This window comes from Cololabis saira, chromosome 15, assembly GCF_033807715.1.
Source record: "Cololabis saira isolate AMF1-May2022 chromosome 15, fColSai1.1, whole genome shotgun sequence".
NCBI lineage: Eukaryota > Metazoa > Chordata > Actinopteri > Beloniformes > Belonidae > Cololabis > Cololabis saira.
This window is the reverse complement of record NC_084601.1, coordinates 18,666,140-18,683,410: the sequence shown is the minus strand read 5'-3', so window position 1 is coordinate 18,683,410 and position 17,271 is coordinate 18,666,140. Positions and strand designations below refer to the sequence as shown.

General features: G+C 46.9%; 1 protein-coding gene across 1 annotated transcript; it reads left to right on the top strand.

Moving 5' to 3' along the window:
• On the top strand, nt 1-13,025 carry LOC133460460 (sodium-dependent neutral amino acid transporter B(0)AT3-like). Its single transcript, XM_061741015.1, has 12 exons — nt 1-366; nt 5,735-5,875; nt 8,807-8,944; nt 10,063-10,244; nt 10,339-10,449; nt 10,836-10,948; nt 11,033-11,161; nt 11,253-11,409; nt 11,536-11,740; nt 11,830-11,989; nt 12,096-12,258; nt 12,553-13,025. Exons 1-12 carry the CDS (start codon nt 225-227, stop codon nt 12,766-12,768), a joined length of 1,857 nt encoding a protein of 618 aa, XP_061596999.1. The 5' UTR covers nt 1-224; the 3' UTR covers nt 12,769-13,025.
• The last annotated feature ends 4,246 nt before the right edge of the window (nt 13,026-17,271 follow it).

Genomic DNA, 17,271 nt, shown 5'->3' with positions numbered 1-17,271 from the left:
AACCAATACAATCTGTGCTTTTCCCTCAAAGCTGCAGTCTGCTTGGAAGAGTCAGAAAGAGGACATTACCTTGAGACAAACTTTACTCACACACACTTCAAAGAGACCAGGGGAGGAGAATTTTGGATGATATAAAATAGATATAACGTGAATGTTAGGTGAATGTTAGGATTACATCTTTCTAACTGAGCTGGGATTGCGCTGCATCATTTCATCACCTGAGGATGGACAAATCAAAAGACTCCAGGGTGGAGGAGCGACCCAAATGGGACAACAAGATTCAGTACCTACTAACATGCATTGGCTTTGCAGTTGGAGTTGGAAATGTGTGGCGGTTTCCATACCTATGCCAGATCTATGGAGGGGGTGAGCTGCAGAATCTTTTATTTTCTCCCTATCTCATCTTATAAAGCTCTGTGAAACTGCTGTAAGACATGAGTATTTTACAAGTCTTATTTATTCATATTCCAGTGATGAGTTGCTTTACTCAGTACGGATTTCAATTGTTTAACAGAAAAGAACTCAGTCTCTGTAACCTGTGACTGAGGTATACTGAGGCTTATCTGCATTTTGAGTGGTCAGGGAATGTTTCTTCACAATACACCTAATATCTGTGTTTACTTCCTCATAGTTACCAGTGTGACATGTGAAGCCCCAAAGCAACAGAACCCGCCAGAGCCTTAGCAAGGTTTAGGTTGTGTAAACAGGAGTTCTGAAGTAGTCCAAGTGCTCACGTACCGATTTTGTTTGAGAATCAGATCCCACCGGGAGGCTGTCAGTCTGTGCGTGTGAGCTCCTCTTGGTTATCTGCTGGCTACATTTGTACCACATGGCTCAGATTTCTCGTGTTTTAAAATCATGCAGGGAAGAATCGTGGCAGTTTTTGACAATTTGGAAGAAAAATGTTCTTTCTGTATCTCCATATATAGATTTTGTTAGGGATTCTGTCCTTGGACCCAAGCGCACGACACCAGACAGGTTCGAGATTAGCCTAAAAAAAAGGCGTAGTTTATTTTCACAAACAAAAACACTGCCTCATTAAATGGCAGGGGAAAGAAAACTTTCTGGAGCGCTCCCGTGTCGGCTCGGCTGCGACGCCGGGCGCGTCGCCGGGCGCGACTCCGGGCGCGACGCCGGGCGCGACGCCGGGCGCGACGCCGGGCGAGACGCCGGGCGAGACGCCGGGCGCGAAGCCGGGCGCCCAGATCTCTGGCTGCGCTGACTCTGCTTCTGCAGCACGATCGGGCTGAGGGGAAACCCCAGCTGGCCGAGACCTAACGGTACCCCTCCCTCCAAGGGAGCCACCTGGCGACTTGCCAGGCTTCTCGGGATGGGTCCGATAAAAGTCAGTCAGAAGGCTGACACGGATAGGATGATCTGGCTCTCGGACCAATTATTGAAAGTGGACACACAATACGCCGCCGCCCCCAATCCCACTCTTTACGATCAGCGCCTTAAATTCCAGGCTGAGTTTGACTGCCTGATGTCATCCAAGGTTGAATCACAATTGTTGAAAACGAGACAGCCCTACTTTGAATTGGGCGATAAAGCGGGTAAACCTCTTGCCCATCAAGCCAGAGCTACTGCTCTGTCAAGACTTATCCCAAGGATAAAGTCGGTATCTGGGACAATAGTCACTGACCCCAAGTTAATAAATGACGCATTTGTAGTGAATGTTACGGACATAATTCACCTTATTTCTCAAGTGTGGTTCTACACACCGTTCATTATTAAATGCAATATGTTCTCCTTCATGCAACTATGACGGTTCAGGGATGAGGCCCCTTTAAATGTGATCATGACGTTGAGCTCCATGCGGTTCTAGCTGCTGGACAGCTCCATTTTGTGTTTCAGTGTTCTGAAGCTTTCTAATAAACATCACACGTGTTTTGAATGGGAAATTGTCTCCGCGTTTTTCTGCAATTCCCACACTGGTGACCCCGACGTTTGTCTGCTGGACGTATCCAGAGACACGACACGACCATGTCTACGAACGCTGTTACCCTCAAACTCCCCGAATTCTGGGAATCGTCGGCATCTGCATGGTCGGGAGCTGCTTGGTCTCTACCTCGCCATCAGACACTTTCGTTCCCTGCTGGAAGGACGACATTTCACTGCTTTTGTCGACCACAAGCCACTGACTTTTGCCATGGCTAAGGTGGCTGAGCCGTGGTCCGCCCGCCAGCAACGTCATCTGTCGTTTATTTCCGAGTTCACCACGGACTTGCGGCATGTTGCCGGTAAGAACAACCACGTGGCAGACTGCCTGTCACGGGCTGTGGCTGGGGCGGTCCATCTTGGTTTTGATTATGCCCGCATGGCAGCAGATCAGGCCATAGACCCTGATGTGCAGCTCCTGAAGGGCTCTACCACAGGGCTTAAGATCGAGGACGTGGTCTTTGGTGATACTAGTACCACGCTCCTGTGTGACGTCTCCACAGGCAGTCCTCGGCCCAGGAGACGACAGGTGTTTGATGCCATACATGGTCTCTCACATCCGGGTTCGAAGGCGTTGCAGAGACTGGTTGCGGCAAAATTTGTCTGGCACGGCCTCAAGAAGGACGTTAGGGACTGGGCTAACACCTGTGTCAAGTGCCAACGAGCCAAGGTCCACCGCCACACTAAAGCCCCGCTAGAGTTGTTCCCGGTTCCTGAGAGACGTTTTGACCATGTGAATGTGGATCTGGTCGGCCCTCTGCCCTCCTCTCACGGTTTCTCGTACCTGTTGACCATGGTTGACAGGACGACCCGCTGGCCTGAGGCAGTGCCATTGACGTCGGTGGCGTGTGTGGAGGTGGCACGGGCTTTTCTTGGTACCTGGGTTGCTCGTTTTGGCACTCCTTCAGATATATCCTCTGACCGAGGCGCGCAGTTCACGTCTGAACTGTGGACCGCTGTCGCACAGAACCTCTGAGTTAAACTCCACCGCACTACTGCCTATCACCCGCAGGCTAACAGTCTCTGTGAACGGTTTCACAGGTCAATGAAGGCTGCCCTGCGTGCCAGCCTCAAAGACAATAACTGGGTTGACAAACTCCCATGGGTGATGCTGGGCATCAGGACCGCGCCAAAGGAGGACCTACAGTCCTCATCTGCCGAGCTTGTTTATGGGCAGCCACTGCGGGTTCCAGGGGATTTTGTCCCTAACGCCACGGTTCCTTGGTCGGCTGCTCTCCAGCGGTCCGCTCTGCTGGACAATGCAAGACTTTTCGCGCCTGTCCCTACTTCCCATCACGGCCTGCCTCAGTCGCACGTCCCGGCTGCACTTAAGGCGGCTGGTTATGTTTTCATTTGCCACGATGCCCACCGGGGACCGCTACACCCGCCCTACGAGGGCCCATTCCGGGTTTTGGAGGCAGGGGACAAACATTTTGTGGTGGACATGGGCGGTAAACCGGAGCGCCTCTCCATTGACCGCCTCAAACCAGCTCACTTGGACGTGGGTAAGCCTGTTGAACTCGCCCAACCCCCACGACGGGGGCGGCCTCCCGCTCGGCCCCCGCCCCCCGTTTCCCCCCCTCCCCAGCCTCCCGCGCTGCCTGCCCCGCACCTGTGTCACGACGTGACCCCTGCCGCAGTCAGCTCGAATCAGCCTCCGGTACAGCGCAGCCGCTTTGGACGGTTGATACGCCCCCCTCCCCGGTGACTGATGTGTTTTTCTTTTTTTCAAATATGGTGAATTCTGGGGGGACCTGTGTAGTGAATGTTACGGACATAATTCACCTTATTTCTCAAGTGTGGTTCTACACACCGTTCATTATTAAATGCAGTATGTTCTCCTTCACGCAACTATGACGGTTCAGGGATGAGGCCCCTTTAAATGTGGTCATGACGTTGAGCTCCATGCGGTTCTGGCTGCTGGACAGCTCCATTTTGTGTTTCAGTGTTCTGAGGCTTTCTAATAAACATCACACGTGTTTTGAATGGGAAATTGTCTCCGCGTTTTTCTGCAATTCCCACACGTTTCTGAATTTCTATTCGAACCCTTATACCTCAGAGCATCGGCCTGAAATCTGGGACAGCCATAACCCTCTTGAGAGGATTACGTATCCCCAAGTAGATACTGACTTGGCTGGAAAACTGGGTGCATTAATCTCATGGCGGAGGTTACGGAGGCTATAGGGCATTTACAAAATGGCAAGTCCCCTGGCCCAGATGGGTTTGGTGTGGAATTCTACAAAGCGTATTCCAACCTTATTACCCCACATTTAGTTAATGTTTATAATGATTCTTTTGTCAGTGGTAAACTGCCTCCAACCCTATCTGAGGCCAATATTGCCCTTTTACTGAAAAAGGATAAAGATCCCGTGGAATGCAGCAGCTACAGACCTATCTCGCTTCTGAACGTGGACCAAAAGATTCTGGCAAAGGTCCTAGCCACACGTTTGCAAAGAGCCCTGCCTGGCCTGATTTCTCCGGACCAGACAGGCTTTATGGCTGGAAGGAATTCGTCGTTTAACACCAGACGACTACTTAACGTTATTGACTCCCCCAACCCTATCCTACCGGAAGTAATCATCTCGTTAGATGCAGAGAAGACGTTCAACAGGGTTGAGTGGGAGTACCTGTACTGCGTTCTTTCAAAGTTTGGCTTCGACTCTGATTTCATTGCATGGATTAGGCTACTTTAAAACTCCCCCACTGCTCATGTCCTTGCTAATGGTGTACAATCGCCCCCCTTTGCCCTTTGCCGGGGCACTAGACAGGGGTGCCCTCTCTCTCCCCTCCTTTTTACTTTAGCCGTAGAACCTTTAGCCATCTGGCTTTGAGAGGAGGGGGAGTTGAGGGCATTACCAGGAACGGCGTCACCCATAAATTGTCCCTTTACGCAGACGATTTGCTGTTATACGTTTCGAACCCAACCTCGTCTATACCAGTCATCACTGACATTTTAACCCAATTCGGTAGATACTCGGGGTACAAGCTTAATTTTGGTAAAAGTGAGCTCCTTCCCATAAATTGCCTATCTAGGAAGATATCTCCGTCCTTGTTTCCATTCAGAGTCGTCTCCATAAATCAGCCTTACCACATGCCGGTTGACTCTGCGCTCCCAGCGCATCAGCCGGCTGAGTCCTAACAGTTTCCCCCCTTTGTTGAAATGTCCACATTGCAAGTATTGTCGCCCTGTTGTCGTCCTTTTTGGTAAAATGTAACCAAACTTTCAAGCGTTTATGCCGCTTTGTCCCCGTGTTTTCCTGCTGAGCGCGAATGCGCACGCCGCGCAACGTGCTTGGTGACGTCATTCGCACCCACTGGAATTGATAAGGGAATCGTTTGCGAAAAAGGCAAACGATTCCAAGGAATTAACACTGGGAACCGGTTCTCAACAAGAACCGGTTCTCGATTCCCATCCCTACTCCCTGAGACCTCCCTCAACACGGATGGCAAACAGCTCACTCTGTGATTGGCTGTTCAGGTAGCGTGGAACTGAACAGGGAAAAGCCGACGCCGGGCGCGACGCCGGGCGCGACGCCGGGCGCGACGCCGGGCGCGACGCCGGGCGCGACGCCGGGCGCGACGCCGGGCGCGACGCCGGGCGCGACGCCGGGCGCGACGCCGGGCGCGACGCCGGGCGCGACGCCGGGCGCGACGTTCTTATGCTCTCTATCAATTATTTGTTTAATATAGTAAATATTTTCCAATTGTTTACTGCTTCTTGTAAAATCTGCTGATTGTAATTTAATAATGCTGATAAAGAGATTATCATCCTGGTGGCCTATATTTGTGTTATCAGGTGCATTCCTCATCCCCTACCTGATAGCGCTGGTGTTTGAGGGACTCCCCCTGCTGTACCTGGAGCTGGCGATAGGGCAGAGGCTCCGCAAGGGCAGCATCGGTGTCTGGAACTCCATCTCTCCATTTCTGGGTGGAGTCGGTGGGTAACCTGAAATAATCTGGAAAATATTGTTAAAAATCTTTGTCATCTTTTTTTGATTTACTGTAAAGTGAGTTTAGCCTTGTTTACAATGGTTACATGAATATAACTTTATTATTATTATTATTATTATTATTATTATTATTATTATTATTATTATTATTATTATTATTATTATTATTATTATTATTATTATTATCATTATTATTATTAGTAGTAGTAAGATAAGATAAGATAAGATGGATCTTTATTGTCTCCCTTAGGAGAAATTTGTCTTGGACACGAGGCACGACGACAATCATACTCCAACAAACATATAAACAACCCTGAAGTCTTTGCCCAAACATAGAATCAACCACACTATAATTAACCCACATCAGTTCCCACTCCCACTGTGGGCTGGGTAGCAGTCGTGGCGGGGTGCCTCGACGACCCAATCCCTGGACCAAAACCCTCACAGTGGGGACATGGAATGTCACCTCGCTGGGGGGGAAGGAGCCGGAGCTTGTGCGTGAGGTTGAGAGATACCGGCTAGAGATAGTCGGGCTCGCCTCCACACATAGCTTGGGCTCTGGAACCCAGCTCCTTGAAGGGGGCTGGACCCTCCACTACTCTGGAGTTGCCCAGGGTGAGAGGCGGCGGGCTGGTGTGGGCTTGTTAATAGCCCCCCAGCTCAGCCGCCATGTGTTGGAGTTCACCCCGGTGGACGAGAGGGTCGCTTCCCTGCGCCTTCGGGTCGGGGAAAGGTCTCTCACTGTTGTTTGTGCCTACGGGCCGAACAGCAGTGCAGAGTACCCGGCCTTCTTGAGTCCCTGGGAGGGGTACTTGATAGTGCTCCAACTGGGGACTCCATTGTTCTACTGGGGGACTTCAACGCTCACGTGGGTAATGACAGTGATACCTGGAGAGGCGTGATTGGGAGGAACGGCCTCCCCGATCTGAACCCGAGCGGTGTTTTGTTGTTGGACTTCTGTGCTAGTCACAGTTTGTCCATCACGAACACCATGTTCAAGCATAAGGGTGTCCATCAGCGCACGTGGCACCAGGACACCCTAGGCCGGAGGTCAATGATCGACTTTGTTGTCGTTTCATCTGACCTTCGGCCGCATGTCTTGGACACTCGGGTGAAGAGAGGGGCTGAGCTGTCAACTGATCACCACCTGGTGGTGAGTTGGATGCGCTGGCGGAGGAGGAGGTTGGACAGACCGGGCAGACCCAAACGGATTGTGAGGGTCTGTTGGGAACGTCTGGCCGAGCCCTCTGTCAGGGACATCTTCAACTCCCACCTCCGAGAGAGCTTCTCTCGGATCCCGGGGGAGGCGGGGGACATCGAGTCCGAGTGGACCATGTTCTCTGCCTCCATTGTCAACGCGGCGGCTCGAAGCTGTGGACGCAAGGTCTCCGGTGCCTGTCGTGGCGGCAATCCTAGAACCCGGTGGTGGACACCGGAAGTACAGGATGCCGTCAGACTGAAGAAGGAGTCCTACCGGGCTATGTTGGCCGGTGGGACTCCTGACGCAGTAGATAGGTACCGGCAGGCCAAGCGGGCCGCGGCTCGGGCAGTCTTGGAGGCAAAAACTCGGGTCTGGGAGGAGTTCGGGGAGGCCATGGAGGAGGACTTTCGGTCGGCCTCGAGGAAATTCTGGAGGAGCGTACGGCGCCTCAGAAGGGGGAAGCAGTACTCTGCTGGCACCGTTTATGGTGCTGGTGGGGAGCTGTTGACCTCGACTGGGGACATTGTCGGACGGTGGAAGGAATACTTCGAGGATCTCCTTAACCCGACTGACATGCCTTCCACTGAGGAAGCAGAGGGTTGGGGCTCGGAGGCGTGCTCATCCATCACCCAAGCCGAGGTCACTGAGGTAGTTCGTAAGCTCCTCAGTGGCCGGGCACCGGGGGTGGATGAGATTCGCCCTGAGTACCTCAAGTCTCTGGATGTCGTAGGGCTGTCTTGGTTGACACGCCTCTGCGACATTGCATGGAGGAAGGGGACAGTACCGCTGGGGTGGCAAACCGGGGTGGTGGTCCCTCTGTTTAAAAAGGGGGATCGGAGAGTGTGTTCCAACTACAGGGGGATCACACTTCTCAGCCTCCCGGGGAAAGTCTACGCCAGGGTACTGGAGAGGAGATTACGGCCGATAGTCGAACCTCGGATTCAGGAGGAACAATGCGGTTTTCGTCCCGGTCGTGGAACACTGGACCAGCTCTATAAGAAGAGGGAGGGTGAAGAGGGAGCTGAGTCGAAAGGCGAAGCTCTCGATTTACCGGTCAATCTACGCCCCTACCCTCACCTATGGTCATGAACTTTGGGTAGTGACCGAAAGGACAAGATCGCGGATACAAGCGGCCGAGATGAGTTTCCTCCGCAGGGTGGCTGGACGCTCCCTTAGAGATAGGGTGAGGAGTTCGGTCACCCGGGAGGAGCTCGGAGTCGAGCCGCTGCTCCTTCACGTTGAGAGGAGTCAGCTGAGGTGGCTTGGGCATCTGTACCGGATCCTCCTGGACGCCTCCCTAGGGAGGTGTTCCAGGCATGTCCCACCGGGAGGAGACCCCGGGGAAGACCCATGACACGCTGGAGAGACTATGTCTCTCGGCTGGCCTGGGAACGCCTCGGACTCCCCCCGGAGGAGCTGGAGGAAGTGTCTGGGGTGAGGGAAGTCTGGACATCCCTGCTGAGGCTGCTGCCCCCGCGACCCGGTAACGGAAAAGCGGGAGAAGATGAGTGAGATGAGTGAGTGAGTCAGTTCCCACTCCCAGAAAACCCATTACACAATAGAAGGAGAAACTTATTGCACAGAGCCCGACTGAACTAAGTAGTAGTAGTAGTAGTCGTAGTAGTAGTAGTAGTATTACTATTATTATTATTTTGCATTCTGGTTGCATGGGAAAAAAAACAAAATTTTTCCAGTAAACTGTATTCCTTGTTTTCAGGTATCGCCTCCATGTGTGTGTCCTTCCTTGTGTCCATCTTTTACAACACACTCCTGGCCTGGGTGCTCTGGTACTTCTTTCACTCGTTCCAAGACCCCTTGCCGTGGAGTTACTGTCCACTCAATGATAACCTGACAAGTGAGAAGAAACTCTCCTCTCTTACTCCTTCTCGCGTTGATACTTCTATGATACACCATGTGTTCTGTACTATACAGGCAATATCAAGTTAAATGAGTTTAATGTAATATTTACAATCATGATGAAGAACATTTAGCTTGAGAAATAAGTGAATGAATGAATGAATGAATGAATGAATGAATGAATGAATGAATTAATTAATTAATTAATTAATTAATTAATTAATTAATGAATGAATGAATGAATGAATGAATGAATGAATGAATGAATGAATTAATTAATTAATTAATTAATTAATTAATTAATTAATTAATTAATTAATTAATTAATTAATTAATTAATTAAGTAATTAATTAATTAATTAATTAATTAATTAATTAATTAATTAATTAATTAATTAATTAATTAATTAATTAATTAATGAATGAATGAATGAATGAATGAATGAATGAATGAATGAATTAATTAATTAATTAATTAAGTTAAAAACAATAACCAAAAGGACTAGTTAACAATCAGTCTCGTGTTTCAGGTAAGATTTAATGTGTAAGAAAGAGGATTGTCAATCCAAAATGCTTCCTTACATAGGCCTGTTAAGGAAGTTTCATAATTGTGCTTTGACGGGCAGGTAAGGAGCACAGATTTGTTTTTTGAACCATAGGCTTTCCTTTATGTGTTTTTTTTTTAATTCATGCTTTGTTTTTGTACGTCATGAGATGAAACTACTCGTGATACCACAGGAACACAGTACTTCAACATGTTTTTACAGCTCAGCTCATAACAGCAAGTTTTGAGTGATCCCACTCCCTGCTCTCTCTCTCTTCCTCCACAAGGTGTCCATCTTTTGAAACTTTAGAGGAACAGCAGATACTGAATTATGTACAATTAGGGCAGGGAAATGGGTGGACTGGATCATTTTCCTCAGAGCTGGGTGTAAGTCACAGAATCCTGTAAACTTGAATCACTCAGCTGTTTTGATATGGTATTGGATGGATGGATGGATGGATGGATGGATGGATGGATGGATGGATGGATGGATGGAAAACATATATGTATTTTTAAACTGAAATATTACTGCTCTCCTTTTATCACATTCTGTAATGGTGTTTGTAACGCAGGCTACAATGTCGAGTGTGAGAAGAGCACTTCGGTGAATTACTTCTGGTACCGCGAGACCCTGAACATCACACCTAACATCGAGACCAGCGGCTCCCTGCAGTGGAGGATGGTCGTCTGCCTGGCCACCGCCTGGCTCATAGTCTTCATCTGCTTCATCAAAGGCATCGAATCCATGGGAAAGGTCAGTGACACTGATGACAAATATATGTACTCAAACTACAATGTAAAGGTCTGCTCAATTGTCTTCTTTTTTTTGCTCCCTTTGACCTTTTCAGGCTGTTTATGTGACAGCCACATTCCCATATCTGGTTCTGACTATCTTCCTGGTCCGAGCCATCACTCTGCCTGGAGCTACGGATGGTTTGGTGTACCTTTTCACTCCGGATGTGAGTTCAAGCTTCTGCATTTGATGTAAATGGCTTAAATGGTAAATGGCTTACACTTATATAGCGCTTTCCAGCTGTACTCCTACAGCCCCAAAGCGCTTTACACTGCAAACATTCACCCACACACTCACACATTCACACACCGGTCGTCGGCGGAGCTGCCATACACAACGGCGCTGGCCTGACAACCGGGAGCAACCGGGGGATTCAGTGTCTTGCCCAAGGACACTTTGGCGGAACTAGGGTTCGAACCACTGACCTTCAGGTTCATGGGCGAACGCTCTACCAACTGAGCCACCTTCCCCTGTGCTTGGGGATGTGTGCTTGTGACTTGAGTCCCAGATACGTCTGACGCTCTCTGTGTTTTGTTCTTCCCCTCGCTCCAGTGGGAGATCCTGAAGAACCCACAGGTCTGGCTGGATGCTGCAACTCAGATCTTCTTCTCTCTTTCTGTGGCATTTGGAGGTCTTATAGCATTCTCCAGCTATAACGAAGAGAGGTAAAGACTGAGACTCCCCTGTTAAGGTTTGCTGATTACAAAGCACTAACTTCTTTTTTTTTTCTTTTGCTCTGTGTTTTTCAGAAATGACTGCGAGAGGGATACCCTTGTTGTGGGAATAGTAAACAGTGCCACATCTCTTTTTGCATCCATTCCCATTTTCTCCATATTGGGATTTAAAGCCAACGCCGGCTTTGACTCTTGTCGAGAAGAGTATGCAAGCATTTCCAATTTTGGCATATTAAACTTGTTGACATCGAGTTTTAAACATTTTTGGAAGTAATTCCTCCAATTTCATCTGCAGGAACATCCTGACTCTGACAAACCACTTTGAGATTTCCGACCAGAACATCACGTTGGAGAACTATGATCATTGGGTTGATTATCTAAATGGGTCATATCCAGAAAAAGTCTCAAGTTTGCAGCTGAGGGAGTGTGACCTCCAAACATTCCTTGACCAGGTAAGGTTCTTTGAAAAACATCCTTCTTTTTTGCCTGTCCTCCTTTCCTGCTGCACCCAAGAGACAGACAGACATTTACGCTCTTCTCAAAGTCGTCTTGTCCATCTCTCGACCTTCCTTCCTCAGAGTGCGTCAGGCACTGGCCTGGCTTTTATCGTGTTCACGGAAGCAGTGACAGAGATGCCAGGCTCTCAGGTATGGGCCGTACTGTTCTTTGTCATGCTCCTCAGCTTGGGTCTCTCGTCCATGTTCGGCAACTTAGAGGGTGTCCTCGCACCCATTAATGAACTCAACCTGGTGCCCAAGTGGATCCCCAAAGAAGTTGCGACAGGTACCTGAAAATCAGTGTAAACTTTTTCAGACTAAAACAGTGTTTAAGTTCATTCTGATTAATTTTTTCTCCCCCCCCCACTTCCAAAGCGATCATCTGCTTGATATCCTTCTCGATCGCGCTCATCTTCACCCTGGGCTCTGGCAACTACTGGGTGGAAGTCTTTAACAGCTACGTGGGCTCCGTGCCTCTGCTCCTCGTTGCTTTCTTTGAAATTATTGGAGTAATCTACATCCATGGCATGAAAAAGTAACTTTTTGCACCTTCTCTTTCATCTCCAAAAATGAAACTTTGTAGTCTATTGAAAGTCATCGTCGACTATTGTAATTGAACTTTTCCCTGTCGCTTGGCACAGTTTCAGTGAAGACATCTATTTCATGACTGGGAGGAGGCCCAACCTCTTCTGGAAGGCGTGCTGGATGGTCATTAGCCCAGTAATGCTCCTAGTGGTGTTTGTTGCCTACGTGGCCACCCAGACTCAGGGACACCCCACATATCACGCATGGAACCCAGCTTATGTAAGCAAGCCAAGTTATCTGATGAAGAAATCTGAGCTACCGCCATAGTTTTTACCGACCTAAACTACTATATACACACATTCTTTGGCCACTTTATTTATTATCTATTAGGTATTCCTGGTATAACTTATAAAGTGGCCTGTTGAAAGTATATTGTGTTATTTAACTTTCAAACTCTTGTTGCAAAAAAACAAGAGATTCAGACTCATGTGCTTTAATGCAACAAGTGATAAAGATCCCAAGTTTCAACAGTTAATTCATTTGAACACTTTTTATTTTTGTGTTTCTCTTCAGGAACTGTTTCCTCAGACTGACATGGAGCCTTACCCAGACTGGGTGTTTGCCATCATCATCCTGCTGAGTGTTCTGCCTGTGGTCTCCATCCCTCTAGTTGCTCTCTACAGACTGATCTGTAAAGCCAAAACATCACCGGCTCAAGTGGAACTTAATCCCTACTGGAACGACGGCTATGAAGCTGAAGCACAAGGACAGAGTGATCAAAGAGCCTAAAGTTGAAGTAACAGTCCTCCCGGGCTCCGGACCAGCAGGTCATTCTGACGCGTCTAATCATTTTTCAGCCCAAATTCAAATCAGTCTTTCAATTCTAATGCATAAAAAGTTCAGACCTCTCGTATTAGACCTGATACAGAGCTTCTCTTTGATTCTGATGTTTACATTATACAGATTTAGTAGAAGATTGATAGACTTGTGACGACTTATATTTAAGAAATATTTTTATTTTACAGTAAAGTTTTTGGTACATTGTATTTTTTATACTTTTTGTATATATAAATGATTTTCAGGACCAAATATCAGTGAAAACAGATTCAGTTCTAACACGAATGTTGTTCCAACACTTATTCTAAAAGTCATAAAACATCACAGCTCGGGATCAGCGATTTATGATCTTATGATTAAGATGGTTTCGTACGAAAGTCACATGACTTACTGTTCTAACTCACAATATCTCTATGCACGTATTTAATCTTAAAATAACGTCACATTGTTTTTGTGGAAAATGACAACGAACATGTAAACCAAAGTCCAAAGAGGCACATAGCCGTTTACACGGGCGCGACTGGCGAGTGGTTTATCTTTAATTTTTATTGATATTATATTGATTTCCTTGTCATTGTTGGATAAGGGAATGTTGATGAGAAGTGACATAATTTCAGTGTTTTATACTGGATGACTGGAAGAAATGTTTTCTTTGTTCCTGTTTCCACCATATCTTAAATTCTCGACTTAAGTTCTTTCAGATCGCTGACAAATCATAAAAAGAAAAGTATCTGATATTAAAGTGTTTATGTCACTTTGTGAAAATAAAAAAAAAGTGGGAGAGTCAAGGAAAGTGTTGCACAATATCACACATGCACATTTCACCTTCTAATATTATTGTTTGTTGCCATTTTTTTATGAACTGTGAATGAATCCAGTGAGTGGTCTACATCTGGATGGACAAGAAGTCGGGTGGGGTTCTTGGGTTGGCAGCCTGTCGGACTCTGGCCAGCCTTAGATCCCCAAGACGTCGCTCGAGACTGCGTTTACCTGCCAACAGGAAAAAAATAAAACAAAAACATCTGACATGAGGAGCTGCTCCGTTCATCCGTTAGAGCTGTAAAACCTTGCAACAGGTGGCAATAAGGAATCGTAGTCATACATAAAAACAAATATAGGTCATAATTAGGCTTGTTGTCTCAGGTGCAATTATCACAAAGTCCACCGTTTTCATATTTTTCATTTATGAGTGTTTTTTTCCTCCCGTAAAGCCAACTGTATTGTAGCCATAAACACCACTGGCAGAGTCTACGATGGGGTGGTGCAGTGAGACATGATGCTCAGGCATCCCTGTAGCACTACCTCTAGCACATACCTTCATCTTAAAGTAAAAACCATTGCAATATTCCTATAAGAAATGCTTTTGAAAGAGAAAAGTAATGCGTGTTGTCGCAGGATGGAGAGGCACGTTCTGATGTATAACACACCTGGGTGCACGTTACGGTTCGGGCCGTATTAACTGCCGAAGGAATGGCATAAATTGCGCCAAAATGACACGATTAATTAAAAATGGCCAACTTCCTGTTCGGTTTCAGCCATGGCGCCAAGAGACTTTTCTTTAAGTTGCGACATGATACAGGGCACGTTTAGAGGGGCAAAAAGGCCCCTCCTTTCGTCAGAAAAATAATAATAATACGAAGAATTAAAGCTGCAAGCAGCAATGAACGGGCCCTCGCACTCATGGCCACCGCCCCCGATAAGCATATTAGAAATGAAACCACCCACGACTTTCTATGTCCAACCATTCAAAAGTTATGGCAGAAAATAGGAACTATGAAATATCGACCAATCAGAAGAAAGGGCTAATTTGCACCAATTATGGTCAAGGACTCAAAACCATGTCCGATGAAAACAATCCGCGAGTCTTTATGTCAAACCATTCAAAAATTATGGCAGAGAAATGTTTTATAGGGGGCGCTGTTGAGCCATTTTGCCATGCCCATTAATGCAAACCATTAAATATCAAATTTTTCGCCAGGCCTGGCTTGCGTGCAAAATTTGGTGACTTTTTGGGCACGTTTAGGGGGGCAAAAAGGCCCTCCTTTCGTCAGAAGAAAGAAAGAATAAAGAAAGAAAGAATAATTCCTACAGATACAATAGGGCCTTCGCACTGTAAGTGCTCGGGCCCTAATTAAAGCTGCAAGCAGCGATGAACGGGCCCTCGCACCCTTGTGCACATTCAGACGTGTTGCAGTGGAAGCGCTTGTACTTGCATGTAGATGTCTTCAGGCCTGGACATTTAGCGGATGACACCAGCCACGACTCTCTATATCAAACCATTCAAAAGTTATGGCAGAAAGTAGGAACTATCAGATATTGACCAATCAGATGAAGGGGCGGGGCTAATTTGCACCAATTATGTTCAAGGACTCAAAACCGAGTCAGATGTCACCACCCACGACTCTCTATGTTACATATGGACCAATCAGATGTAGGGGGGGCGTGCTTTTTGGCATCTAGTGTCGTCACGGTAACGCTTTTGACTGAGAAAAGTAATGCGCGTCGTCGAAGGATGGAGACGCACATTTTGATGTATAACACACCTGGGTGCACGTTACGGTTCGGGCCGTATTAACTGCCAAAGGAATGGCATAAATTGCGCCCAAATTACACGATTAATTCCAAATGGCCGACTTCCTGTTCGGTTTCGGCCATGGCGCCAAGGGACTTTTCTTTAAGTTGCGACATGATACAGGTGTGTATTGATTTTCATGCATGTACGTCAAACCGTATTGTGGGGCTTGAGGCACGAAGTTTTCTAGGGGGCGCTGTTGAGCCATTAGGCCACGGCCATTAATACAAACCATGAAATATCAAATTGATCGCCAGGCCTGGCTTGCATGCAAAATTTGGTGACTTTTGGGGCACGTTTAGGGGGGCAAAAAGGCCCTCCTTTCGTCGGAAGGAAAATAAAGAATTAAAGCTGCAAGCAGCGATGAACGGGCCCTCGTGCGTGCAATTTGCACCAATTAAGGTCAGGGACTCAAAACGAAGTTCAATGACATCACCCACGACTCTTTATGTCAAACCATTCAAAGGTTATGGCAGAAAATAGGAACTATCAAATATCGACCAATCAGAAGAGGGGGCGTGGCTAATTCACACCAATTATGGTCAAGGGATTCAAAACCATGTCCGATCACACCACCCACAAGTCTTTATGTCAAACCATTCAAAAGTTATGGCCGAAAATAGGAACTTTGAAATATCGACCAATCAGAAGAAGGGGCGGTACTAATTCAGGCCAATGAAGGTCAAGGACTCAATACCGAGTCCGATGACACCACCCACAACTCTATGTCAAACCATTCAAAAGTTATAGCAGAAAATAGGGACAACCAATCAGAAGAAGGGGCGGGACTAATTTTCACCAATTATGGTCAAGGACTCAAAACCGAGTCCGATGACACTACCCACGAGTCTTTATGTCAAACCACTCAAAAGTTATAACAGAAAATAGGGACAACCAATCAGAAGAATTGGCTAATTGGCTAATTCATGCCAATGAAGGTCAAGTACTCAATAACGAGTCCGATGACACCACCCACATGTCTTTATCACAACCCGTTCAAAAGTTATGCTAGAGAAAAGTTTTCTAGGGGGCGCTGTTGAGCCATTAGGCCACGCCCATTAATGCAAACCATGAAATATCAAATTTATCGCCAGGCCTGTCTTGCGTGCAAAATTTGGTGACTTTTGGGGAACTATCAAATATGGACCAATCAGATGAAGGGGGGGCGCGCTTTTTGGCGTCTATCATCACCATGGTAACCCTTTTGACTGAGAAAACTAAAGCGCATATTCCCAGGATCGAGACGCACATTTTGATGAATAACACACCTGAGTGCACGTTACGGTTCGGGCCGTATTAACTGCCGAAGGAATGGCATAAATTGCGCCAAAATGACACGATTAATTCAAAATGGCCAACTTCCTGTTCGGTTTCAGCCATGGCGCCAAGAGACTTTTCTTTAAGTTGCAACATGATACAGGTGTGTAGCGATTTTCGCGAATGTACGTCAAACCGTATTGTGGGGCTTGAGGCACAAAGTTTTCTAGGGGGCGCTGTTGAGCCATTTTGCCACGCCCATTAATGCAAATAATTAAATATAACATTTTTCGCCAGGCCTGGCTTGCATGCAAAATTTGGTGACTTTTGGGGCACGTTTAGGGGGGCAAAAAGGCCCTCCTTTCATCAAAAGGAAAAGAAAGAAAGAAAGAAAGAAAGAAAGAAAGATAGAAAGAAAGAAAGAAAGAAAGAAAGAAAGAAAGAAAGAAAGAAAGAAAGAAAGAAAGAAAGAAAGAAAGAAAGAAAGAAGAATAAAGAATTCCTACAGATACAATAGGGACTTTTATATTTTAAGATATGTATAAGTTTTGATTATAGATTAAGACCCTCTGATGCAACTTGAGTAGGTGCTCTGTGAACGGGGAGTATAAATCCTCAGTACTGCA

Excerpts from the sequence above, each read along its gene's own strand:
- LOC133460460 (XM_061741015.1), top strand. The coding sequence starts at position 225 with ATGGACAAATCAAAAGACTCCAGGGTGGAGGAGCGACCCAAATGGGAC. Across the intron at positions 10,450-10,835 it reads TGTACCTTTTCACTCCGGAT|TGGGAGATCCTGAAGAACCC; the intron begins GTGAGTTCAAGC and ends CCCTCGCTCCAG. Across the intron at positions 11,410-11,535 it reads TCCAAACATTCCTTGACCAG|AGTGCGTCAGGCACTGGCCT; the intron begins GTAAGGTTCTTT and ends TTCCTTCCTCAG.